The 27,511-nt window shown below is 42.8% G+C and overlaps 1 protein-coding gene and 6 non-coding genes across 7 annotated transcripts; 6 read left to right on the top strand and 1 right to left on the bottom strand.

The window, feature by feature from the left end:
• Positions 1-542: 542 nt before the first annotated feature.
• LOC139391798 (large ribosomal subunit protein eL14-like) lies at positions 543-4,179 on the bottom strand. The gene is made up of 6 exons (XM_071139351.1): positions 4,104-4,179; positions 2,331-2,432; positions 1,814-1,908; positions 1,327-1,426; positions 874-927; positions 543-638 (listed from the first exon to the last, which is right to left on the bottom strand). Exons 1-6 carry the CDS (start codon positions 4,104-4,106, stop codon positions 576-578), a joined length of 417 nt encoding a protein of 138 aa, XP_070995452.1. The 5' UTR covers positions 4,107-4,179; the 3' UTR covers positions 543-575.
• Positions 4,180-8,179: 4,000 nt separating this feature from the next.
• On the top strand, positions 8,180-8,251 carry trnap-agg (transfer RNA proline (anticodon AGG)). The gene has a single exon. It is a non-coding gene; the product is annotated as a tRNA-Pro (tRNA).
• Positions 8,252-10,867: 2,616 nt separating this feature from the next.
• trnap-agg (transfer RNA proline (anticodon AGG)) lies at positions 10,868-10,939 on the top strand. The gene has a single exon. It is a non-coding gene; the product is annotated as a tRNA-Pro (tRNA).
• A 2,476-nt stretch (positions 10,940-13,415) lies between these two features.
• On the top strand, positions 13,416-13,487 carry trnap-agg (transfer RNA proline (anticodon AGG)). Its single transcript has one exon. It is a non-coding gene; the product is annotated as a tRNA-Pro (tRNA).
• Positions 13,488-16,103: 2,616 nt separating this feature from the next.
• trnap-agg (transfer RNA proline (anticodon AGG)) lies at positions 16,104-16,175 on the top strand. The gene has a single exon. It is a non-coding gene; the product is annotated as a tRNA-Pro (tRNA).
• A 2,476-nt stretch (positions 16,176-18,651) lies between these two features.
• On the top strand, positions 18,652-18,723 carry trnap-agg (transfer RNA proline (anticodon AGG)). Its single transcript has one exon. It is a non-coding gene; the product is annotated as a tRNA-Pro (tRNA).
• A 2,414-nt stretch (positions 18,724-21,137) lies between these two features.
• Positions 21,138-21,209, top strand: trnap-agg (transfer RNA proline (anticodon AGG)). The gene has a single exon. It is a non-coding gene; the product is annotated as a tRNA-Pro (tRNA).
• Positions 21,210-27,511: the final 6,302 nt, after the last annotated feature.

The raw sequence follows: 27,511 nt of genomic DNA, 5'->3' as shown, positions 1-27,511 counted from the left end.
TTTGTTTTATATTCTGTAACATTTCACCTTGAGAAACACGAGTTGGTTGTGCCTTCAACAGACACCGCAAAATTTACACGTCTCAAAGCAGCAGACGTAGCATTCACCTTCTGGGTTGCAACGAACAGTAGCGATTCAACATGTAGACTAAAAATTCAAAATGACATTCGATTATAAAGTCGGGTGGGATCGGACGGCTACCCGCTGCTCTAATGTTCCTCGTCGCTGTGTGTAATGATATAGGCACACCTGGTTTAGTTATTTTTTTTAAGTTGCAACGTTTCTAAGTGTGATCTAGAAATGTGTTGCAATACGTTCTTTGTGGTGTTGGGATTTATGGAACGTATGCATCAGACTGTATGTGTAGACGGGCTTGACAGAAATGGTAGCAGAAGGTGAATGTTGAACTTTTGATGCATTTGTATCCCGATGACTGCTGCGTATTATTTTACGCAAGGATGCTGTCTGTGTGATCGAAGCGATAGCTAGCCCTATGCTGTGATTGACAGGTGTGCAGCAGTAGTAAAGACCAGAGAAAGGAGAACAATTCAACCAGAGGATTTATTAATGACAGATCACGCCTTCTTCGCTGCCTCTTTCTGCAGCCTTTTCACCTCATGCTTGATGACCTTGTTCCTCTGTGGACACAAACAGCAAATCAGTGACCAGTCAAATCATTCAGGAAATGTATTTTATCACTTACCACTATATGCAAATAATAATTTCCTTTGCCCCGTTAGGTTGTATTGTCACATACATTAAAACCCTTCATGTGTTTGGGGATTCAAATAAAACATATGTCGTCTTACATGTAATGTGAAACCCAAAATATTCAATATAATAATGAATAATCTGAGCGTTTTCTCCACTCACCATCTTTTTGGCTTTCATCACCTTAAAGCGATCAAAGTCGGACATCTGGGCCCTCTGCAGAGACACACAACAGTTACACAACAGTTTACATCAAAATATTGGCTTATTGGACAGATTCAGGTAGGTCCTTCCCCCTTTTTAGCACATTTGGTTCTTTGTGAATACCACCCTGGAGTTGCAGAAACATTGCAGTAGCATAAGCAAGACAAAAATGTTTGTGGGCAGTGATTCACCTAAAGCCTATTGAACTATCATATGTCCAATTTGACAAAATGTTTAGCCACAACCCTTAGCCACAAGCAGACCACCACCACCCCCCCATTTAGAAAAACACAGCTCCAGGGCTATTAAGGAGACAGAAGGACTAGTCCAGAGACTGTCAGAAACATGTAGACCCCATACAGAGTTGCTTATTGATTAGCAGCTTAAAAGTAATCTAAAAACACACTGTACCTTTTGCCTGGCTTCGATCTTCTTGGCCCAGTTGCTTTCTGCCCACTTCTCAGTGACTTGGGCCTTTTCCCAGGCGCGTCTCACAAACTTCTGACGAGCGCTGCAACACAGAAAGGGTTATGGCTCAGAGGATCGAAATGGGCAGAGAAGAACCAAAGGTATTGTGTTCTGTGAGGCTATTGCAGTAGGTCTGTAACTATCGACTCAAAATCCACCACAGGGAAAACAAAAGCCTAACTCAATTAATTGAAGCGTGTGTGTGTGCGCGAGAGGATGTGTTTTTGGAACCCGCTCAGCTGCAATAAAACTGACTGAACCAATCAAGGTCTTGAGGACGGGAAAATATTAATGTGCAACCCGTAGCGAAACATCTTGCAAAGCAAATAAGTTTATATTGGACAGAGTTCAGTAGGTACCTTCCCTGTTTCATTCAGTTTGCTTCTGCTTGGTTCCTAGTAAATACAACTCTCAAGGTTCTCTCACTCACCTGTGTGGAACTTTGATGACGTAGTCAGTGAGCTGCATGCACTTGAAAGGCATTGACTGTCTCTTCACCCCTGTGCAGGGACCATCCACCAATGCCTGAGACAAACACACCACAGCCAGTTTAATTAAAACATGTCTATGCTGAGTTGAACCGTTCTTAAAATGTGTTAGCTTACGCCAACAACATGGCTCTACCACTCACACCGTGGGGAGTTTTTGGTTAACTCATCGGACACTTTGAAGCAGGACTCTGGGAAAGTGTTGGTGGATAAAAGACAGACAAACAACCGCTACCAGACTAGGTGTTTTAGGTACTGGTTTGGAGCCGGGCTCATGCTCCAGCCCTGCAGCAACAACAGTCAACCAATTCCAGGCCAGAAAGAAGACTTGACTAGTTGATCATGTGAATCTGATATGTTACTGCAGTGTTGGAACAAGCCTGAACAACCAGTAACTTAAAAGGAAGAGAGTTGGAGACCTCTGGCATAAAGTCAGGATATCTTCAATGCTATGCTTACTCTGTTTTGGTCGATGACATCAACGATGGCCACCAGGCTGCCTGCGTGGGGCCCGAAAGAGATGTAAGCAACGCGGCCAATCTCAACGTAGCGCTTGAACACCTGCAACAAATAAGTGTTGTTAACTAGCAAAGGTAGGCAAAGATCCAGAAAAGATAATTATGATAGCCTGGACACTTTTAACAATGCTTTTTTTTTGTTGCTGTGGAACCCAGTTTCATAATATGACCATATGTCCCAGTTGCTTAATTGAATCACGAAAAAGAAGGCCTTATTTCGGGGCATTTTTTCACCCTGCCAGCTCCCATTAGTTCTAATGAGCACCAACTCACCTTCTGAATGTTCTATTTCCCTGTTTATTCTACGTTACAATGCCTGCTTTGCTATTGTTGGCAATGAGATCTGCCCACATTGCTTGTAGTTAAAATGTTAACAAATCACTCATGGAAATGTGGTAGTCGTCCCAATTGTTTACTACAGGGAAATATAGGTATGTATTTCTATTTTGCCAAATATCTCGCAATGTGTAAATGTTTTCTTCAATTGGACACCATTTTTTAAATTTGATAATCTCTCTCTAATTATGTAAGGCTGGGCAGTTTACTCAGTACTCATCCAACGCCAGCCCCGAAATACCCTTTAGCCTTGGAACGCTAAGCTCCCCCACTGTTTTGGAGAGGCATGCTGGTATATTTCGCCAAATATATCGTGTATATATATTTTTTTCTAGCCGGACACCATTTTAAAAATCAGGATAATCTCCTCTTTGTAATTACACAAGGTTGGGCAGCGTGCTCAGCTGTCATCGATCGCTAGATCAGAAATAACCAAAAGTTGCAAACATGTTTTACCCTACTTCCTCGTTATGCACACCTGGCACCACAGATGTGCGGATGTTTACTTTCTACACTAGTTACTTTTCAGTTTGGTCCTAAGATTGTAGTGGTCAAATAAAATAAAAAGGAGGGGGATACATGTTGGTGACATTTAGGTGAAATTGAATTATAAGCGTCACTCCAGTCAAAACAGGCTCTGTGAACATTCGACACCATCCATTTGCTATGGGCTCGCGCTAGTGTTCCAGCTTAGCCACGTCCTGACTTTTTTTTACGCTTTGGGTGAATTTTGACTCTGTTGTCCAGCCTACTGACGGACAAAACACTTCGGTAGACGTGGGGTCACTAGCTAACTACTTTCTTATAACCCTCTCGACACTGTCAAAAACGTAGATGGGTTATCGTGGTTAGCTAGCTACACGTTTTCCAAATTGTGATTTACATTTGGGACATGGCTATTAGTTTGTGGGAAAACACCAATACCGAGAAGTGTATAGACGCTAACAAGCTGTACCGGAGTGGTACTAGTAACTTATCCCTAAGCCTAGCACGCTAGCAGATAACGCAACTACCGTTAGCTAGTTTACATATGGCCGTGGAACGACAAAAAAAAAAAAACTAAGAAAACAAATACAGAAACTTCTCTGAGTTCGCTCTTCCAATTAGTTTGATGCTGGCGCTGCCTGAACTCGATAGTTGACTAACGCTAGTCTACTGATTATCGGCCTGTTCTTCACCACGTTGTAGCATGCGGAACAGCCGACATTTTTATTATGTCCAAAACCCATCGAAACTATTTTCTTCAAAACTTTAAACGCTAATAAAGCGAACATAACGATACACTATGTATTTACAAATCAGTTGAGGGTGCTTAACAATAAGGAATATTTTTATTTAATCATTTTTTCAAACTCCACAAGAATCATTGCGAACTCACCATGATGGCAGTCCGCTTCAGAAAGGACGTACCAGTTTCCGCTCGACGCAATTACGCTTTCCGGTCTGTAAATGCGCACGCGCGTGTGAGGGATTTCTTATTCGCGTGGTTGGATAATGTTTCAGTTCGGAATGCTCATCACGCCATCTACTGCAGAGAAGTGTGTTGGTGTCAAATACAGTATGAACAGCTGTATATATATTTACACAATTATATGATTGTTCCTTTGGTTAAACATTTTTTTTACACCTGAAGTGAATGAAGAAACAGTGTATCTTCGCAGCTGCAAATGATAACTTGTTCTCAACTAGCCCACCTGGTTAAATAAAGGTGAAATCTTCAATCCACACAACAATCTGAATCCATTTGACTAGGCTTGTACAAATCAGAATCATCTTTATTCACCAAGCACATTTACAAATACTCTAAATGTTCACCCATGACTGCGTGGCCATGCACGCCTCCAACTCAATCATCAAGTTTACGGACGACACTACAGTGGTAGGCTTGATTACCAACAACGACAAGACGACCTACAGGGAGGAGGTGAGGGCCCTCGGAGTGTGGTGTCAGGAAAATAACCTCACACTCAACGTCAACAAAACAAAGGAGATGATTTTGGACTTTAGGAAACAACAGAGGGAGCACCCCCCTATCCACATCGATGGGACAGTAGTGGAGAGGGTAGTACATTTTAAGTTCCTCGGTGTACACATCACGGACAAACTGAATTGGTCCACCCACACAGACAGCGTTGTGAAGAAGGCGCAGCAGCGCCTCTTCAACCGCAGGAGGCTGAAGAAATTCGGCTTGTCACCAAAAGCACTCACAAACTTTTACAGATGCACAATCGAGAGCATCCTGTCGGGCTGTGTCACCGCCTGGTACGGCAACTGCTCCGCCCACAACCGTAAGGCTCCCCAGAGGGTAGTGAGGTCTGCACAACGCATCACCGGGGGCAAACTACCAGCCCTCCAGGACACTTACACCACCCGATGTCACAGGAAGGCCATAAAGATCATCAAGGACATCAACCACCCGAGCCACTGCCTGTTCACCCCGCTATCATCCAGAAGGCGAGGTCAGTACAGGTGCATCAAAGCAGGGACCGAGATACTGAAAAACAGTTTCTATCTCAAGGCCATCAGACTGTTAAACAGCCACCACTAACATTGAGTGGCTGCTGCCAACACACTGACACTGACTCAACTCCAGCCACTTTAATAATGGGAATTGATGGAAATTGATGTAAAATATATCACTAGCCACTTTAAACAATGCTACTTAATATCATGTTTACATACCCTACATTACTCATCTCATATGTATATACTGTACTCTATATCATCTACTGCATCTTTATGTAATACATGTATCACTAGCCACTTTAAACTATGCCACTTTGTTTACATACCCTACATTACTCATCTCATATGTATATACTGTACTCGATACCATCTACTGCATCTTGCTTATGCCGTTCTGTACCATCACTCATTCATATATCTTTATGTACATATTCTTTATCCCTTTACACTTGTGTGTATAAGGTAGTAGTTTTGGAATTGTTAGGTTAGATTACTCGTTGGTTATTACTGCATTGTCGGAACTAGAAGCACAAGCATTTCACTACACTCGCATTAACATCTGCTAACCATGTGTATGTGACAAATAAATGTGATTTGATTTGTTACTTGGTAATATGGTGCTGTTTGTGTCGAGACAACATACTCTTGAGTGTTACTTCAAATAGCAGATGTTAGCAGATGTTATTGCGAGTGTAGCGAAATGCTTGTGCTTCTAGTTCCGACATGTGCAGCAATATCTAACAAGTAATGTCTTACAATTCCACAACAACTACATAATACACACAGATCTAAGTAAAGGAATGGAATAAGAATATATAAATACATGGATGAGCAATGACAGAGCGACATAGGCTAGGATGCAATAGATAGTATAGAATACAATATATACATATGAGATGAGTAATGATATGTAAACATGATTAAAGTGACCAGTGTTCCATTTATTAACGTGACCAGTGTTCCATTTATTAAAGTGACCAGTGTTCCATTTATTAAAGTGACCAGTGTTCCATTTATTAACGTGACCAGTGTTCCATTTATTAAAGTGACCTGTGTTCCATTTATTAAAGTGACCAGTGTTCCATTTATTAAAGTGACCAGTGTTCCATTTATTAAAGTGACCAGTGTTCCATTTATTAAAGTGACCAGTGTTCCATTTATTAACGTGACCAGTGTTCCATTTATTAACGTGACCAGTGTTCCATTTCTTAAAGTGACCAGTGTTCCATTTATTAAAGTGACCAGTGTTCCATTTATTAAAGTGACCAGTGTTCCATTTATTAAAGTGACCAGTGTTCCATTTATTAAAGTGACCTGTGTTCCATTTATTAAAGTGACCAGTGTTCCATTTATTAAAGTGACCAGTGTTCCATTTATTAAAGTGACCAGTGTTCCATTTATTAAAGTGACCAGTGTTCCATTTATTAAAGTGACCAGTGTTCCATTTATTAACGTGACCAGTGTTCCATTTATTAAAGTGGCCAGTGATTTCAAGTCTGTGTGTTGGCAGCAGCTTCTCTGTGCTAGTAATTACTGTTTAGCAGTCTGATGGCCTTGAGATAGAAGCTGTTTTTCAGTCTCTCAGTTCCAGCTTTGACGCACCTGTACTGACCTCACCTTCTGGATGGTAGCAGGGGTGATCAAGCAGTGGCTCGGGTGGTTGTTGTCCTTGATTATCTTTTTGGCCTTCCTGTGACATCGGGTGGTGTAGGTGTCCTGGAGGGCAGGTAGTTTTCCCACCAGTGATGCGTTGTGCAGACCGCACTACCCTCTGGAGAGCCTTACGGTTGTGGGCGGAGCACTTGCCATACCAGGCGGTGATACAGCCCGACAGGATGCTCTCAATTGTACATCTGTAAAAGTTTGTGAGGGTTTTAGATGACAAGCCAAATTGCTTCAGCTACCTGAGGTTGAAGAGGCGCTGTTGCACCTTCTTCACCACATTGTCTGTGTGGGTGGACCATTTCAGTTTGTCAGTGATGTGTACGCCGAGGAACTTAAAACTTTCCACCCAACACTATGGTGTTGAATGCTGAGTTATAGTCAATGAACAGCATTCTTAGGTATTCCTCTTGTCCAGATGAAACACAGTGGGTATACAGTTGAGTTATAGTGGATATACGGTTGATATACAGTGGGTATACGGTTGATATACAGGAGATGTACATATTTACAGTATCAGTATGAATATATCTAAATACAGAGAGATGGACAGAGTGCAATGCAGTATAGTGAAGATATTTGATGTGGTGTGCAGCATAGAGTGCATAGTCCTTCAGTCTGTATGGGCCACATTTCCTGTTGGTGAGGGCCACAGTCCAGGGGAAGAAACTTTTCAGGTGGTGGGAGGCTTTGGTCAAATGATTGCTGATCAGAATTTCTACATCGTTTTCCATTGACACATTAAAAGACGGGCTCGTCCGGGATTTGAACCCGGGACCTCTCGCACCCTAAGCGAGAATCATACGAGCCACATGCCTGTTCTTTTATAACATATGTTATCATCCATTTAAACTCCAGTGTTACGGATGTTGGGGTAGAATACGCATAGTTGGCAGAACTCATGCTCTCGTGATTGTCATTAGTTACCACAGCCCAAAAGTCAAAATTGTCTATGACGTAAAAATGTATGTTATGGTCTTCATTTAAGGTTAGGGTTAAAATCAGATTTGCAGAATAACATTTTTAGAAATAGGCGGGGTTTAGACATAATGATGACTTTGTGGCGCTTCCTCTCACATGCTAATCAGGCGCTCTTCCCTTTGTGTTAATTCCCCAGCTGATTGAAAATTAACGACCAGCTCTCGTCTCCCTATCGTGCAATCCTGATCTACAGATTTGAGTGGCCATTGTCCAAACGCCCCAAAATCGACAGCAGTACCTCTCAGCACCACCAGAAGACAGTGCAGTACCAGTGAAGAATCAAAGTTTTCATTACATGCGTGGCATTTAAGTGATTTTCAAAATCTCAGTATCGTTTTACAGACAGGCTCGTTGGTCTAGGGGTATGATTCTCGCTTAGGGTGCGAGAGGTCCCGGGTTCAAATCCCGGACGAGCCCTTCTTTTAGACTAGGCCAACCTCCATTGAGTAAATGAAAAGCTTACTCTGTGCCTGTCTGTTCTGTGGGCCTTTCTAGACAATTGTCACAAGGAGTTGTAATATTACTGGTAGTAAAACTCTTGGATTTATTTATTTATCCTTTATTGATACCAGTTATCATACTGACATGAGAGGGACCAGGATAGTGAGCAATCAAACATTTGTTTCAAACTATGAACAGTACAGAACACATTTAATCAAACCCAGCAATCTGAGTTACCGGATAAGTAAAACACAATAACAGCATTCTTCCTCTGCTGTCTAAGTTTTAATTCCTGCTCTCAGAACCATATTTACAGTCATGAAACAAAACAAAATGTGGAATTCAGGTCAACTTTGTTTGAATAGGAGGAAGAAGGTTGTTTTGACTCCTCCACAAAATCCGGAAGGCGGTTTTGATTGAACAGCACCTTGAAAGTAGAGAGGAGGAGCAGTGGTGTTCAACAGGACACTGGCAGCCATAGACAGAGATGTATGGCTCTGTTTCATTCTCCACACTCCATTGAAAATGCCTTTCAGTCCAGGATTGGGCTTAATCTGTGACCGAAACCAAGGCAATAAACCTACCCCAGGGGTGTAGCACAGTTTCACGGGCCCTGCAAGGTCCAAAAAGCCCCCCCCACTTTAAAAAATGTTCTTCTTCCATGGGGCAGAGAGACAAATGTGCCATATTAAAGCTAATCTTATCATAGCCACGGGAAGTACCACCTGACAGGTGTGGCATATCAAGAAGCTGATTAAAAAGCATGATCATTACACAGGTGAACCTTGTGCCGGGGACAATAAAAGACCACTCTTAAAATGTACAGTTCTGTCACACAACCCAATGCTACAGATGTCTCTAGTTTTAAGGGAGCGTGAGCAACTGGCATGCTGACTGCAAGAATGTCCACCAGAGCTGTTGTCAGAGAATTTGAATGTTAATTTCTCTACCAAAAGCTGCATCCAACGTCAACATACTCTGAACATTACCAGGGGATATGGTGCTGCTAGTGCGAGACAACATACTCTGAACGTTACCAGGGGATATGGTGCTGCTAGTGCGAGACAACATACTCTGAACGTTACCAGGGGATATGGTGCTGCTAGTGTGAGATAACATACTCAGAGTGTTACTTGGGGATATTGTGCTGCTATTGTGAGACAACATACTCTGAACGTTACCAGGGGATATGGTGCTGCTAGTGCGAGACAACATACTCTGAACGTTACCAGGGGATATGGTGCTGCTAGTGCGAGACAACATACTCTGAACGTTACCAGGGGATATGGTGCTGCTAGTGCGATACAACATACTCTGAACGTTACCAGGGGATATGGTGCTGCTAGTAGGAGACTAGTAGGAGCCAGTAGGAGTAGGAGCCAGACATCGTGTAAATTAAATTTAAAAATAATTATAGGCAGAATTTAATCAAAGTTAACATACATTATATACAACTAGGTAGAGTGAGCATAGAGCTGTAATATAATTAGCAGATATACAAATGTACAGTGGGTATACGCTTGATACAGTGAGCGTACGGTGTATACACAGTAGGTAAACGGTTGAAACACAGTGGGTATACAGTTGAGTTATAGTGGGTATACGGTTAATATATAGTAGGTATACGGTTGAAACACAGTGGGTATACAGTTGAGTTATAGTGGGTATACAGTTGAGTTATAGTCGGTATACGGTTGATATACAGTGGGTATACGGTTGATATACAGGAGATGTACATATTTACAGTATCAGTATGAATGTATCTAAATACAGAGAGATGGACAGAGTGCAATGCAGTATAGTGAAGTTATTTTGTGTGCAGTTCAGATATTGCTTGATGTGGTGTGCAGCACAGAGTACATAGTCCTTCAGTCTCTATGGGTCAGATTTCCTGTTGGTGAGGGCCACAGCACAGGGGAAGAAACTTTTCAGGTGGTGGTGGGAGGCTTTGGTCAAATGATTGCTGATCAGAATTTCCACGTCGTTTTCCATTGTGACAGTGACACATTAAAAGACTGGCTCGTCCGGGATTTGAACCCGGGACCTCTCGCACCCTAAGCGAGAATCATAAGAGCCACATGCCTGTTCTTTTATAACATACGTTATCATCCATTTAAACTCCAGTGTTACGGATGTTGGGGTAGAATACGCATAGTTGGCAGAACTCATGCTCTCGTGATTGTCATTAGTTACCACAGCCCAAAAGTCAAAATTGTCTATGACGTAAAAATGTATGTTATGGTCTTCATTTAAGGTTAGGGTTAAAATCAGATTTGCAGAATAACATTTTTAGAAATAGGCGGGGTTTAGACATAATGATGACTTTGTGGCGCTTCCTCTCACATGCTAATCAGGCGCTCTTCCCTTTGTGTTAATTCCCCAGCTGATTGAAAATTAACGACCAGCTCTCGTCTCCCTATCGTGCAATCCTGATCTACAGATTTGAGTGGCCATTGTCCAAACGCCCCAAAATCGACAGCAGTACCTCTCAGCACCACCAGAAGACAGTGCAGTACCAGTGAAGAATCAAGGTTTTCATTACATGCGTGGCATTTAACTGATTTTCAAAATCTCAGTATCGTTTTACAGACAGGCTCGTTGGTCTAGGGGTATGATTCTCGCTTAGGGTGCGAGAGGTCCCGGGTTCAAATCCCGGACGAGCCCTTCTTTTAGACTAGGCCAACCTTCATTGAGTAAATGAAAAGCTTACTCTGTGCCTGTCTGTTCTGTGGGCCTTTCTAGACAATTGTCACAAGGAGTTGTAATATTACTGGTAGTAAAACTCTTGGATTTATTTATTTATCCTTTATTGATACCAGTTATCATACTGACATGAGAGGGACCAGGATAGTGAGCAATCAAACATTTGTTTCAAACTATGAACAGTACAGAACACATTTAATCAAACCCAGCAATCTGAGTTACCGGATAAGTAAAACACATTAACAGCATTCTTCCTCTGCTGTCTAAGTTTTAATTCCTGCTCTCAGAACCATATTTACAGTCATGAAACAAAACAAAATGTGGAATTCAGGTCAACTTTGTTTGAATAGGAGGAAGAAGGTTGTTTTGACTCCTCCACAAAATCCGGAAGGCAGTTTTGATTGAACAGCACCTTGAAAGTAGAGAGGAGGAGCAGTGGTGTTCAACAGGACACTGGCAGCCATAGACAGAGATGTCTGGCTCTGTTTCATTCTCCACACTCCATTGAAAATGCCTTTCAGTCCAGGATTGGGCTTAATCTGTGACCGAAACCAAGGCAATAAACCTACCCCAGGGGTGTAGCACAGTTTCACGGGGCCCTGCAAGGTCCAAAAAGCCCCCCCCACTTTAAAAAATGTTCTTCTTCCATGGGGCAGAGAGACAAATGTGCCATATTAAAGCTAATCTTATCATAGCCACGGAAGTACCACCTGACAGGTGTGGCATATCAAGAAGCTGATTAAAAAGCACGATCATTACACAGGTGAACCTTGTGCCGGGGACAATAAAAGGCCACTCTTAAAATGTACAGTTCTGTCACACAACCCAATGCTACAGATGTCTCTAGTTTTAAGGGAGCGTGAGCAACTGGCATGCTGACTGCAAGAATGTCCACCAGAGCTGTTGTCAGAGAATTTGAATGTTAATTTCTCTACCAAAAGCTGCATCCAACGTCAACATACTCTGAACATTACCAGGGGATATGGTGCTGCTAGTGTGAGATAACATACTCAGAGTGTTACTTGGGGATATTGTGCTGCTATTGTGAGACAACATACTCTGAACGTTACCAGGGGATATGGTGCTGCTAGTGCGAGACAACATACTCTGAACGTTACCAGGGGATATGGTGCTGCTAGTGCGAGACAACATACTCTGAACGTTACCAGGGGATATGGTGCTGCTAGTGCGATACAACATACTCTGAACGTTACCAGGGGATATGGTGCTGCTAGTAGGAGACTAGTAGGAGCCAGTAGGAGTAGGAGCCAGACATCGTGTAAATTAAATTTAAAAATAATTATAGGCAGAATTTAATCAAAGTTAACATACATTATATACAACTAGGTAGAGTGAGCATAGAGCTGTAATATAATTAGCAGATATACAAATGTACAGTGGGTATACGCTTGATACAGTGAGCGTACGGTGTATACACAGTAGGTAAACGGTTGAAACACAGTGGGTATACAGTTGAGTTATAGTGGGTATACGGTTAATATATAGTAGGTATACGGTTGAAACACAGTGGGTATACAGTTGAGTTATAGTCGGTATACGGTTGATATACAGGAGATGTACATATTTACAGTATCAGTATGAATGTATCTAAATACAGAGAGATGGACAGAGTGCAATGCAGTATAGTGAAGTTATTTTGTGTGCAGTTCAGATATTGCTTGATGTGGTGTGCAGTACAGAGTACATAGTCCTTCAGTCTCTATGGGTCAGATTTCCTGTTGGTGAGGGCCACAGCACAGGGGAAGAAACTTTTCAGGTGGTGGTGGGAGGCTTTGGTCAAATGATTGCTGATCAGAATTTCCACGTCGTTTTCCATTGTGACAGTGACACATTAAAAGACTGGCTCGTCCGGGATTTGAACCCGGGACCTCTCGCACCCTAAGCGAGAATCATAAGAGCCACATGCCTGTTCTTTTATAACATACGTTATCATCCATTTAAACTCCAGTGTTACGGATGTTGGGGTAGAATACGCATAGTTGGCAGAACTCATGCTCTCGTGATTGTCATTAGTTACTACAGCCCAAAAGTCTAAATTGTCTATGACGTAAAAATGTATGTTATGGTCTTCATTTAAGGTTAGGGTTAAAATCAGATTTGCAGAATAACATTTTTAGAAATAGGCGGGGTTTAGACATAATGATGACTTTGTGGCGCTTCCTCTCACATGCTAATCAGGCGCTCTTCCCTTTGTGTTAATTCCCCAGCTGATTGAAAATTAACGACCAGCTCTCGTCTCCCTATCGTGCAATCCTGATCTACAGATTTGAGTGGCCATTGTCCAAACGCCCCAAAATCGACAGCAGTACCTCTCAGCACCACCAGAAGACAGTGCAGTACCAGTGAAGAATCAAGGTTTTCAGTACATGCGTGGCATTTAAGTGATTTTCAAAATCTCAGTATCGTTTTACAGACAGGCTCGTTGGTCTAGGGGTATGATTCTCGCTTAGGGTGCGAGAGGTCCCGGGTTCAAATCCCGGACGAGCCCTTCTTTTAGACTAGGCCAACCTCCATTGAGTAAATGAAAAGCTTACTCTGTGCCTGTCTGTTCTGTGGGCCTTTCTAGACAATTGTCACAAGGAGTTGTAATATTACTGGTGGTAAAACTCTTGGATTTATTTATTTATCCTTTATTGATACCAGTTATCATACTGACATGAGAGGGACCAGGATAGTGAGCAATCAAACATTTGTTTCAAACTATGAACAGTACAGAACACATTTAATCAAACCCAGCAATCTGAGTTACCGGATAAGTAAAACACAATAACAGCATTCTTCCTCTGCTGTCTAAGTTTTAATTCCTGCTCTCAGAACCATATTTACAGTCATGAAACAAAACAAAATGTGGAATTCAGGTCAACTTTGTTTGAATAGGAGGAAGAAGGTTGTTTTGACTCCTCCACAAAATCCGGAAGGCGGTTTTGATTGAACAGCACCTTGAAAGTAGAGAGGAGGAGCAGTGGTGTTCAACAGGACACTGGCAGCCATAGACAGAGATGTATGGCTCTGTTTCATTCTCCACACTCCATTGAAAATGCCTTTCAGTCCAGGATTGGGCTTAATCTGTGACCGAAACCAAGGCAATAAACCTACCCCAGGGGTGTAGCACAGTTTCACGGGCCCTGCAAGGTCCAAAAAGCCCCCCCCACTTTAAAAAATGTTCTTCTTCCATGGGGCAGAGAGACAAATGTGCCATATTAAAGCTAATCTTATCATAGCCACGGGAAGTACCACCTGACAGGTGTGGCATATCAAGAAGCTGATTAAAAAGCATGATCATTACACAGGTGAACCTTGTGCCGGGGACAATAAAAGACCACTCTTAAAATGTACAGTTCTGTCACACAACCCAATGCTACAGATGTCTCTAGTTTTAAGGGAGCGTGAGCAACTGGCATGCTGACTGCAAGAATGTCCACCAGAGCTGTTGTCAGAGAATTTGAATGTTAATTTCTCTACCAAAAGCTGCATCCAACGTCAACATACTCTGAACATTACCAGGGGATATGGTGCTGCTAGTGCGAGACAACATACTCTGAACGTTACCAGGGGATATGGTGCTGCTAGTGCGAGACAACATACTCTGAACGTTACCAGGGGATATGGTGCTGCTAGTGTGAGATAACATACTCAGAGTGTTACTTGGGGATATTGTGCTGCTATTGTGAGACAACATACTCTGAACGTTACCAGGGGATATGGTGCTGCTAGTGCGAGACAACATACTCTGAACGTTACCAGGGGATATGGTGCTGCTAGTGCGAGACAACATACTCTGAACGTTACCAGGGGATATGGTGCTGCTAGTGCGATACAACATACTCTGAACGTTACCAGGGGATATGGTGCTGCTAGTAGGAGACTAGTAGGAGCCAGTAGGAGTAGGAGCCAGACATCGTGTAAATTAAATTTAAAAAGAATTATAGGCAGAATTTAATCAAAGTTAACATACATTATATACAACTAGGTAGAGTGAGCATAGAGCTGTAATATAATTAGCAGATATACAAATGTACAGTGGGTATACGCTTGATACAGTGAGCGTACGGTGTATACACAGTAGGTAAACGGTTGAAACACAGTGGGTATACAGTTGAGTTATAGTGGGTATACGGTTAATATATAGTAGGTATACGGTTGAAACACAGTGGGTATACAGTTGAGTTATAGTGGGTATACAGTTGAGTTATAGTCGGTATACGGTTGATATACAGTGGGTATACGGTTGATATACAGGAGATGTACATATTTACAGTATCAGTATGAATGTATCTAAATACAGAGAGATGGACAGAGTGCAATGCAGTATAGTGAAGTTATTTTGTGTGCAGTTCAGATATTGCTTGATGTGGTGTGCAGCACAGAGTACATAGTCCTTCAGTCTCTATGGGTCAGATTTCCTGTTGGTGAGGGCCACAGCACAGGGGAAGAAACTTTTCAGGTGGTGGTGGGAGGCTTTGGTCAAATGATTGCTGATCAGAATTTCCACGTCGTTTTCCATTGTGACAGTGACACATTAAAAGACTGGCTCGTCCGGGATTTGAACCCGGGACCTCTCGCACCCTAAGCGAGAATCATAAGCGCCACATGCCTGTTCTTTTATAACATACGTTATCATCCATTTAAACTCCAGTGTTACGGATGTTGGGGTAGAATACGCATAGTTGGCAGAACTCATGCTCTCGTGATTGTCATTAGTTACCACAGCCCAAAAGTCAAAATTGTCTATGACGTAAAAATGTATGTTATGGTCTTCATTTAAGGTTAGGGTTAAAATCAGATTTGCAGAATAACATTTTTAGAAATAGGCGGGGTTTAGACATAATGATGACTTTGTGGCGCTTCCTCTCACATGCTAATCAGGCGCTCTTCCCTTTGTGTTAATTCCCCAGCTGATTGAAAATTAACGACCAGCTCTCGTCTCCCTATCGTGCAATCCTGATCTACAGATTTGAGTGGCCATTGTCCAAACGCCCCAAAATCGACAGCAGTACCTCTCAGCACCACCAGAAGACAGTGCAGTACCAGTGAAGAATCAAGGTTTTCATTACATGCGTGGCATTTAAGTGATTTTCAAAATCTCAGTATCGTTTTACAGACAGGCTCGTTGGTCTAGGGGTATGATTCTCGCTTAGGGTGCGAGAGGTCCCGGGTTCAAATCCCGGACGAGCCCTTCTTTTAGACTAGGCCAACCTTCATTGAGTAAATGAAAAGCTTACTCTGTGCCTGTCTGTTCTGTGGGCCTTTCTAGACAATTGTCACAAGGAGTTGTAATATTACTGGTAGTAAAACTCTTGGATTTATTTATTTATCCTTTATTGATACCAGTTATCATACTGACATGAGAGGGACCAGGATAGTGAGCAATCAAACATTTGTTTCAAACTATGAACAGTACAGAACACATTTAATCAAACCCAGCAATCTGAGTTACCGGATAAGTAAAACACATTAACAGCATTCTTCCTCTGCTGTCTAAGTTTTAATTCCTGCTCTCAGAACCATATTTACAGTCATGAAACAAAACAAAATGTGGAATTCAGGTCAACTTTGTTTGAATAGGAGGAAGAAGGTTGTTTTGACTCCTCCACAAAATCCGGAAGGCAGTTTTGATTGAACAGCACCTTGAAAGTAGAGAGGAGGAGCAGTGGTGTTCAACAGGACACTGGCAGCCATAGACAGAGATGTCTGGCTCTGTTTCATTCTCCACACTCCATTGAAAATGCCTTTCAGTCCAGGATTGGGCTTAATCTGTGACCGAAACCAAGGCAATAAACCTACCCCAGGGGTGTAGCACAGTTTCACGGGGCCCTGCAAGGTCCAAAAAGCCCCCCCCACTTTAAAAAATGTTCTTCTTCCATGGGGCAGAGAGACAAATGTGCCATATTAAAGCTAATCTTATCATAGCCACGGAAGTACCACCTGACAGGTGTGGCATATCAAGAAGCTGATTAAAAAGCACGATCATTACACAGGTGAACCTTGTGCCGGGGACAATAAAAGGCCACTCTTAAAATGTACAGTTCTGTCACACAACCCAATGCTACAGATGTCTCTAGTTTTAAGGGAGCGTGAGCAACTGGCATGCTGACTGCAAGAATGTCCACCAGAGCTGTTGTCAGAGAATTTGAATGTTAATTTCTCTACCAAAAGCTGCATCCAACGTCAACATACTCTGAACATTACCAGGGGATATGGTGCTGCTAGTGTGAGATAACATACTCAGAGTGTTACTTGGGGATATTGTGCTGCTATTGTGAGACAACATACTCTGAACGTTACCAGGGGATATGGTGCTGCTAGTGCGAGACAACATACTCTGAACGTTACCAGGGGATATGGTGCTGCTAGTGCGAGACAACATACTCTGAACGTTACCAGGGGATATGGTGCTGCTAGTGCGATACAACATACTCTGAACGTTACCAGGGGATATGGTGCTGCTAGTAGGAGACTAGTAGGAGCCAGTAGGAGTAGGAGCCAGACATCGTGTAAATTAAATTTAAAAATAATTATAGGCAGAATTTAATCAAAGTTAACATACATTATATACAACTAGGTAGAGTGAGCATAGAGCTGTAATATAATTAGCAGATATACAAATGTACAGTGGGTATACGCTTGATACAGTGAGCGTACGGTGTATACACAGTAGGTAAACGGTTGAAACACAGTGGGTATACAGTTGAGTTATAGTGGGTATACGGTTAATATATAGTAGGTATACGGTTGAAACACAGTGGGTATACAGTTGAGTTATAGTCGGTATACGGTTGATATACAGGAGATGTACATATTTACAGTATCAGTATGAATGTATCTAAATACAGAGAGATGGACAGAGTGCAATGCAGTATAGTGAAGTTATTTTGTGTGCAGTTCAGATATTGCTTGATGTGGTGTGCAGTACAGAGTACATAGTCCTTCAGTCTCTATGGGTCAGATTTCCTGTTGGTGAGGGCCACAGCACAGGGGAAGAAACTTTTCAGGTGGTGGTGGGAGGCTTTGGTCAAATGATTGCTGATCAGAATTTCCACGTCGTTTTCCATTGTGACAGTGACACATTAAAAGACTGGCTCGTCCGGGATTTGAACCCGGGACCTCTCGCACCCTAAGCGAGAATCATAAGAGCCACATGCCTGTTCTTTTATAACATACGTTATCATCCATTTAAACTCCAGTGTTACGGATGTTGGGGTAGAATACGCATAGTTGGCAGAACTCATGCTCTCGTGATTGTCATTAGTTACTACAGCCCAAAAGTCAAAATTGTCTATGACGTAAAAATGTATGTTATGGTCTTCATTTAAGGTTAGGGTTAAAATCAGATTTGCAGAATAACATTTTTAGAAATAGGCGGGGTTTAGACATAATGATGACTTTGTGGCGCTTCCTCTCACATGCTAATCAGGCGCTCTTCCCTTTGTGTTAATTCCCCAGCTGATTGAAAATTAACGACCAGCTCTCGTCTCCCTATCGTGCAATCCTGATCTACAGATTTGAGTGGCCATTGTCCAAACGCCCCAAAATCGACAGCAGTACCTCTCAGCACCACCAGAAGACAGTGCAGTACCAGTGAAGAATCAAGGTTTTCAGTACATGCGTGGCATTTAAGTGATTTTCAAAATCTCAGTATCGTTTTACAGACAGGCTCGTTGGTCTAGGGGTATGATTCTCGCTTAGGGTGCGAGAGGTCCCGGGTTCAAATCCCGGACGAGCCCTTCTTTTAGACTAGGCCAACCTCCATTGAGTAAATGAAAAGCTTACTCTGTGCCTGTCTGTTCTGTGGGCCTTTCTAGACAATTGTCACAAGGAGTTGTAATATTACTGGTGGTAAAACTCTTGGATTTATGTATTTATCCTTTATTGATACCAGTTATCATACTGACATGAGAGGGGCCAGGATAGTGAGCAATCAAACATTTGTTTCAAACTATGAACAATACAGAACACATTTAATCAAACCCAGCAATCTGAGTTACCGGATAAGTAAAACACAATAACAGCATTCTTCCTCTGCTGTCTAAATTTGAATTCCTGCTCGCAGAACCATATTTACAGTCATGAAACAAAACAAAATGTGGAATTCAGGTCAACTTTGTTTGAATAGGAGGAAGGAGGTTGTTTTGACTCCTCCACAAAATCCGGAAGGCGGTTTTGATTGAACAGCACCTTGAAAGTAGAGAGGAGGAGCAGTGGTGTTCAACAGGACACTGGCAGCCATAGACAGAGATGTCTGGCTCTGTTTCATTCTCCACACTCCATTGAAAATGCCTTTCAGTCCAGGATTGGGCTTAATCTGTGACCGAAACCAAGGCAATAAACCTACCCCAGTGGTGTAGCACAGTTTCACGGGGCCCTGCAAGGTCCAAGCAGGGCCCCCCCCCCCCCACTTTAAAACATGTTCTTCTTCCATGGGGCAGAGAGACAAATGTGCCATATTAAAGCTAATCTTATCATAGCCACGGGAAGTACCACCTGACAGGTGTGGCATATCAAGAAGCTGATTAAAAAGCATGATCATTACACAGGTGAACCTTGTGCCGGGGACAATAAAAGGCCACTCTTAAAATGTACAGTTCTGTCACACAACCCAATGCTACAGATGTCTCTAGTTTTAAGGGAGCGTGAGCAACTGGCATGCTGACTGCAAGAATGTCCACCAGAGCTGTTGTCAGAGAATTTGAATGTTAATTTCTCTACCAAAAGCTGCATCCAACGTCAACATACTCTGAACATTACCAGGGGATATGGTGCTGCTAGTGTGAGATAACATACTCAGAGTGTTACTTGGGGATATTGTGCTGCTATTGTGAGACAACATACTCTGAACGTTACCAGGGGATATGGTGCTGCTAGTGCGAGACAACATACTCTGAACGTTACCAGGGGATATGGTGCTGCTAGTGCGATACAACATACTCTGAACGTTACCAGGGGATATGGTGCTGCTAGTAGGAGACTAGTAGGAGCCAGTAGGAGTAGGAGCCAGACATCGTGTAAATTAAATTTAAAAATAATTATAGGCAGAATTTAATCAAAGTTAACATACATTATATACAACTAGGTAGAGTGAGCATAGAGCTGTAATATAATTAGCAGATATACAAATGTACAGTGGGTATACGCTTGATACAGTGAGCGTACGGTGTATACACAGTAGGTAAACGGTTGAAACACAGTGGGTATACAGTTGAGTTATAGTGGGTATACAGTTGAGTTATAGTCGGTATACGGTTGATATACAGTGGGTATACGGTTGATATACAGGAGATGTACATATTTACAGTATCAGTATGAATGTATCTAAATACAGAGAGATGGACAGAGTGCAATGCAGTATAGTGAAGTTATTTTGTGTGCAGTTCAGATATTGCTTGATGTGGTGTGCAGTACAGAGTACATAGTCCTTCAGTCTCTATGGGTCAGATTTCCTGTTGGTGAGGGCCACAGCACAGGGGAAGAAACTTTTCAGGTGGTGGTGGGAGGCTTTGGTCAAATGATTGCTGATCAGAATTTCCACGTCGTTTTCCATTGTGACAGTGACACATTAAAAGACTGGCTCGTCCGGGATTTGAACCCGGGACCTCTCGCACCCTAAGCGAGAATCATAAGAGCCACATGCCTGTTCTTTTATAACATACGTTATCATCCATTTAAACTCCAGTGTTACGGATGTTGGGGTAGAATACGCATAGTTGGCAGAACTCATGCTCTCGTGATTGTCATTAGTTACTACAGCCCAAAAGTCAAAATTGTCTATGACGTAAAAATGTATGTTATGGTCTTCATTTAAGGTTAGGGTTAAAATCAGATTTGCAGAATAACATTTTTAGAAATAGGCGGGGTTTAGACATAATGATGACTTTGTGGCGCTTCCTCTCACATGCTAATCAGGCGCTCTTCCCTTTGTGTTAATTCCCCAGCTGATTGAAAATTAACGACCAGCTCTCGTCTCCCTATCGTGCAATCCTGATCTACAGATTTGAGTGGCCATTGTCCAAACGCCCCAAAATTGACAGCAGTACCTCTCAGCACCACCAGAAGACAGTGCAGTACCAGTGAAGAATCAAAGTTTTCATTACATGCGTGGCATTTAAGTGATTTTCAAAATCTCAGTATCGTTTTACAGACAGGCTCGTTGGTCTAGGGGTATGATTCTCGCTTAGGGTGCGAGAGGTCCCGGGTTCAAATCCCGGACGAGCCCTTCTTTTAGACTAGGCCAACCTTCATTGAGTAAATGAAAAGCTTACTCTGTGCCTGTCTGTTCTGTGGGCCTTTCTAGACAATTGTCACAAGGAGTTGTAATATTACTGGTAGTAAAACTCTTGGATTTATTTATTTATCCTTTATTGATACCAGTTATCATACTGACATGAGAGGGGCCAGGATAGTGAGCAATCAAACATTTGTTTCAAACTATGAACAGTACAGAACACATTTAATCAAACCCAGCAATCTGAGTTTACCGGATAAGTAAAACACAATAACAGCATTCTTCCTCTGCTGTCTAAGTTTTAATTCCTGCTCTCAGAACCATATTTACAGTCATGAAACAAAACAAAATGTGGAATTCAGGTCAACTTTGTTTGTATAGGAGGAAGGAGGTTGTTTTGACTCCTCCACAAAATCCGGAAGGCGGTTTTGATTGAACAGCACCTTGAAAGTAGAGAGGAGGAGCAGTGGTGTTCAACAGGACACTGGCAGCCATAGACAGAGATGTCTGGCTCTGTTTCATTCTCCACACTCCATTGAAAATGCCTTTCAGTCCAGGATTGGGCTTAATCTGTGACCGAAACCAAGGCAATAAACCTACCCCAGGGGTGTAGCACAGTTTCACAGGGCCCTGCAAGGTCCAAGCAGGGCCCCCCCCCTCCCCACACTTTAAAACACGTTCTTCTTCCATGGGACAGAGAGACAAATGTGCCATATTAAAGCTAATCTTATCACATTTATATACACCTTAGCCAAATACGTTTTTTTACAATTCCTGACATTTAACCCTAGTAAATATTCACTGTTTTAGGTGAGTTAGGATCACCACTATATTTTAAGAATGTGAAATGTCAGAATAATAGTAGAGAGAATGATTCATTTCAGCTTTTATTTCTTTCATCACATTCCCAGTGGGACAGAAGTTGGGTCAGAAGGCCTTTCTCTCCGCTCTTGTGACCATTTGATCTGAATGAACTGTGCCTTGAGTCTGTCAACAGAATCAAGCCTTTAGATGTTCATGTTAATTATCCTACATTATAATTGTCAAACGTGACTGGTATTTAGCCTATAGTTCTGTAATTAAAAAGTAAAATGAAAGTTTGGCTACATTTTCTGGAGCCTCCCTCATGTCAGCAATGGTATGGACACGAGAGGCTGAAGTTAATACTGTAATCTAGGCTACACTTTTACATGTAGGAGGCAGGGCATGAAAGGGATAACTAATCCAGTTGTTTGTGTCGTCTGTTTAAGGAAAGTACCTGCGTACTATATCACATTTGACATTGTCCGTAAGCTTGAGTTCATGTGCATGTAACAGTATTGCTTCTGTCCCTCTCCTCGCCCCGAACCAGGGACCCTCTGCACACATCAACAACAGCCACCATTGACCCATCGCTCCACAAAAGCCGTGGCCCTTGCAGAGCAAGGGGAACAACTTCTTCAAGGTCTCAGAGCAAGTGATGTCACCGATTGAAACGCTATTAGCGCGCACCACCGCTAACTAGCTAGCCATTTCACATCGGTTACATGCACACAAAAAAATCATACAATGATGGAAAGTGGCTTCGGGAGGAACAGCTCCACTCCACTCATGGCTTTTGCACCATCAGTACAGATACCAACACATCTTGACCATTTGATGTCACAAAACTGTCCAGTACTTTAAAAAATATCCTTTCTCGTTGTCCTGGTTTCCAGTGGTTTGCAGAAGAGGATGTCCTCCTTAATTGACTCCCAATAAACGTAACGGACATATATCAGGAGCTGTGCCAGGCCCGCCACATCTGTTGACTCATCCAGCTGTAAAGCATATAATTCGCTGGCTTGTATGCGAAGCAGTAATCTGTTGCTTTTATACATGTATTACTACTCTAAGGTCGTCTTTATTCTCGCTCAAAAAAAAACTATGTGGCTTATTTTTAAAATGTCATGTTTCGTTTCTAAATGTCTGCGCAAGAGGGAAGGTTTCCCGCTAGAGAGTAACGGTTAATGTGATTGGATGATCATTATTTGACTACATTAGGCTACCTGTATTTGACATTGTGTTGTTATTTCGCTGAACACTAAATGGTTAAATTGTATTTTTGCCAGTGAAACGAGGCTGTGAATCACATTTGGGACATCTGGGATGTCATCTTGGGATGACTGGGACATCAGGACACACATGAATTAAAAACATTTATGAAATAAAATTAACCAAAAAGCACTGAAGACAGAGACAGAGAGAGAGAGAGAGAGAGAGAGAGAGAGAGAGAGAGAGAGAGAGAGAGACAGAGAGAGAGAGAGAGACTATTACAAAAATGGGAACATCAGCAACCTTATCTTCCACACAAACCATCCCCTGGCATGGCACAGTGCTATATTAGCACACTACCCCTTTGTTACGAGAGGGGGGATTAACGAGGGGTGGAAACTCAGAATACTTGATAACGAGGACTCTGAGTTAAGTAATATAAATATCTATAAATCCGGAACAGTAATGGTACAGAATAACCACAAACAGTTTCAGCTGGACTTTCACCTAATCAAAGAATTAGCCCAGCAGGAGAAGCTCTGCCTTGATAATGATACCCCCACACCGAGCGGGTCAGACCAGACCTCTTCATTATGTAACCCCACAGATGAGCAACCCCCAGTGGAGAGTCAACCTCCCAGCACAGATTACCACTCCCTCATTGAAATGAAGGACAAATTCACCCAGCTGGAGGTAAGGCAGGTGGAGCTGGAACAGCAGGTGATTACACTTCAGTCAGCACAGACCCAGACAACAGTCCAGCACAACAACAGCCCCTTAACCAGACCCGGAGAGCTGGAGGTGGACAGAGACATATCTGCACTTTGGACAGTGGTGAGACAAATACAACAGGAGAAAGAGGAGCAGAACAGAGCACTAGAGGAGAGTATCAGACTGCTGGTGGAGGAGAGGTTGAGGGGGATGGAGGAGAAGTTGAGGGGGACGGCGTGTGACAGAGAACAACCCACTAGAGAGGTGGCCACCCCCACAGAGAAGCCAGCAGAACAGCCCACCTCAGCACCCAACAAAAGTCTCGACACCACAGCAAAACAGTCCACACCAGACCCTGACCATAGAGTCGACACCACAGCAGAACAGTCCACACCAGACCCTGACCATAGAGTCGACATCACAGCAGAACAGACAAATGAAGAACCCCAAGCCCAGAGGCTCTCACCCCCTCTGAGCACCCCCCCTGTCAGCCACCCTGATAGCCCTTTTGACAACCCCCCCACACCCACTGAGGACAAACACAAGACACAGATTGTACTACTTATGGACTCAAATGGGAAATATATAGAAGAAAAAAAACTTTTTCCCAAACACAGTGTGTCTAAACTCTGGTGTCCAAACACCCAGTGCGCCCTAGACCTTCTGTCTGAGGCCAAACTAGGCTCACCCAGCCACATAATAATACACACAGGCACAAACGACCTGAGAGCACAGCAGGAAAGAGTGGCCACAGCACTGAAGGGAGTGATTGAAAAGGCTTCTTCTACTTTCCCCAACGCACAAGTGGTTATCTCCACCCTGCTACCACGAAAAGACTTCCACCCTGCCACAATACAGCGGGTAAATGCAAGTATTTCCCGTGACTGTGCCTCAAAACCAAACGTTTTCCTGGCCCACCACTCCACCCTGGACTTGAACAGCCTCTATGACCAGGTCCACCTCTACAAGGCAGCAGTGCCCACCTTTGCCCGAACTCTAAAGGACATCGCTCTCAAACGTATCCCCAACACTTCACACAGGAGCAACAGATCAATAGACACCCCATCCAGACCAGCGAGACACCCTCCCAGATCTGCAGGACCCCCCCCTGGACCTACACATAGAGGACCCACGCCAAGAGGAATTACATCCAGACCACAGTACACCCAGACACATCCACACCCCCACCCCAACCAATCAACACCCCCCCACGTCAACCATGCCCACACCCCATTTAGGCCCCCTCAGATCAGACCTATGCCACTCCTGCCCACCCCATGCACCCCACCCCCGCAAAGAGGGCCTCAACATGGAAGCCACACATACGCCCAGGTAGTGAGCGGGAAAACAGTCCCAACCCCCACTCTCACACTCGCCGAAGCCAATGGCATGTACCAGATGCTCAGCAGGCTCTGCTCACACTTACTGGCCTGAGGCCAAACCACGACCAACAACATTGGACACTCTATGGAACAAAAAGCCTTCACTATATTATCCTGGAATATCCAAGGCCTGAGGTCATCTGCCTTTGGCCTAAAGAGCAGAAACCCGGACTTCACCAAAGAAATCGGTAATACAGACATTGTCATCCTGCAAGAAACCTGGTATAGAGGAGACGGACCCACTGGTTGCCCTCTAGGTTACAGAGAGCTGGTAGTCCCATCCACCAAACTACCAGGTGTGAAACAGGGAAGGGACTCAGGGGGTATGCTAATTTGGTATAGAGCAGACCTAACTCACTCCATTAAATTAATCAAAACAGGAACATTTTACATTTGGCTAGAAATTCAAAAGGAAATTATCCTAACAGAGAAAAATGTCCTCCTGTGTGCTACCCATATCCCCCCACTAGAATCCCCATATTTTAATGAAGACAGCTTCTCCATCCTGGAGGGGGAAATCAATCATTTCCAGGCCCAGGGACATGTACTAGTCTGTGGCGACCTAAATGCCAGAACCGGACAAGAACCTGACACCCTAAGCACACAGGGGGACAAACACCTGCCTGGAGGTGACAGCATTCCCTCCCACATATGCCCCCCTAGGCACAACTATGACAACATAACCAACAAAAACGGGTCACAACTCCTGCAGCTCTGTCGCACGCTGGGTATGTACATAGTCAACGGTAGGCTTCGAGGGGACTCCTATGGTAGGTACACCTATAGCTCATCTCTTGGCAGTAGTACTGTAGACTACTTTATCACCGACCTCAACCCAGAGTCTCTCAGAGCGTTCACAGTCAGCCCACTGACACCCCTATCAGACCACAGCAAAATCACAGTCTACTTAAACAGAGCAATAATCAATCATGAGGCATCAAAGCCAAAGGAACTGAGTAACATTAAGAAATGCTATAGATGGAAGGAATGCAGTTTGGAAACCTACCAAAAAACAATTAGGCAACAACAAATTCAATCCCTTTTAGACAATTTCCTGGGTAAAACGTTCCGCTGTAATAGTGAAGGTGTAAACTTGGCAGTAGAAAATCTTAACAGTATATTTGACCTCTCAGCTTCCCTATCAAATCTAAAAATCTCAAATAGAAAACCGAAGAAAATTAACAATAATGACAAATGGTTTGATGAAGAATGCAAAAATCTAAGAAAGAAATTGAGAAACCTGTCCAACCAAAAACATAGAGACCTGGAAAACCTGAGTCTACGCCTTCACTATGGTGAATCACTAAAACAATACAGAAATACACTACGGAAAAAGAAGGAACAGCATGTCAGAAATCAGCTCAATGCAATTGAAGAATCCATAGACTCTAACCACTTCTGGGAAAATTGGAAAACACTAAACAAACAACAACAAGAAGAATTATCTATCCAAAATGGAGATGTATGGGTAAACCACTTCTCCAATCTTTTTGGCTCTATAACAAAGAATAAAGAGCAAAAACATATACATGATCAAATACAGATCTTAGAATCATCTATTAAAGACTACCAGAACCCACTGGATTATCCAATTACATTGAATGAGTTACAGGACAAAATAAAAACCCTCCAACCCAAAAAGGCCTGTGGTGTTGATGGTATCCTCAATGAAATGATCAAATATACAGACAACAAATTCCAATTGGCTATACTAAAACTCTTTAACATCATACTTAGCTCTGGCATCTTCCCCAATATTTGGAACCAAGGACTGATCACCCCAATCCACAAAAGTGGAGACAAATTTGACCCCAATAACTACCGTGGAATGTGTGTCAACAGTAACCTTGGGAAAATCCTCTGCATTATTATTAACAGCAGACTCGTACATTTCCTCAATGAAAACAATGTACTGAGCAAATGTCAAATTGGCTTTTTACCAAATTACCGCACAACAGACCATGTATTCACCCTGCACACCCTAATTGACAACCAAACAAACCAAAACAAAGGCAAAGTCTTCTCATGCTTTGTTGATTTCAAAAAAGCCTTCGACTCAATCTGGCATGAGAGTCTGCTATACAAACTGATGGAAAGTGGTGTTGGGGGTAAAACATACGACATTATAAAATCCATGTACACAAACAACAAGTGTGCGGTTAAAATTGGCAAAAAACACACACATTT

Source organism: Oncorhynchus clarkii, chromosome 32 (genome assembly GCF_045791955.1).
Source record: "Oncorhynchus clarkii lewisi isolate Uvic-CL-2024 chromosome 32, UVic_Ocla_1.0, whole genome shotgun sequence".
Lineage (NCBI taxonomy): Eukaryota > Metazoa > Chordata > Actinopteri > Salmoniformes > Salmonidae > Oncorhynchus > Oncorhynchus clarkii.
This window is presented reverse-complemented; position numbering and strand designations above follow the sequence as displayed.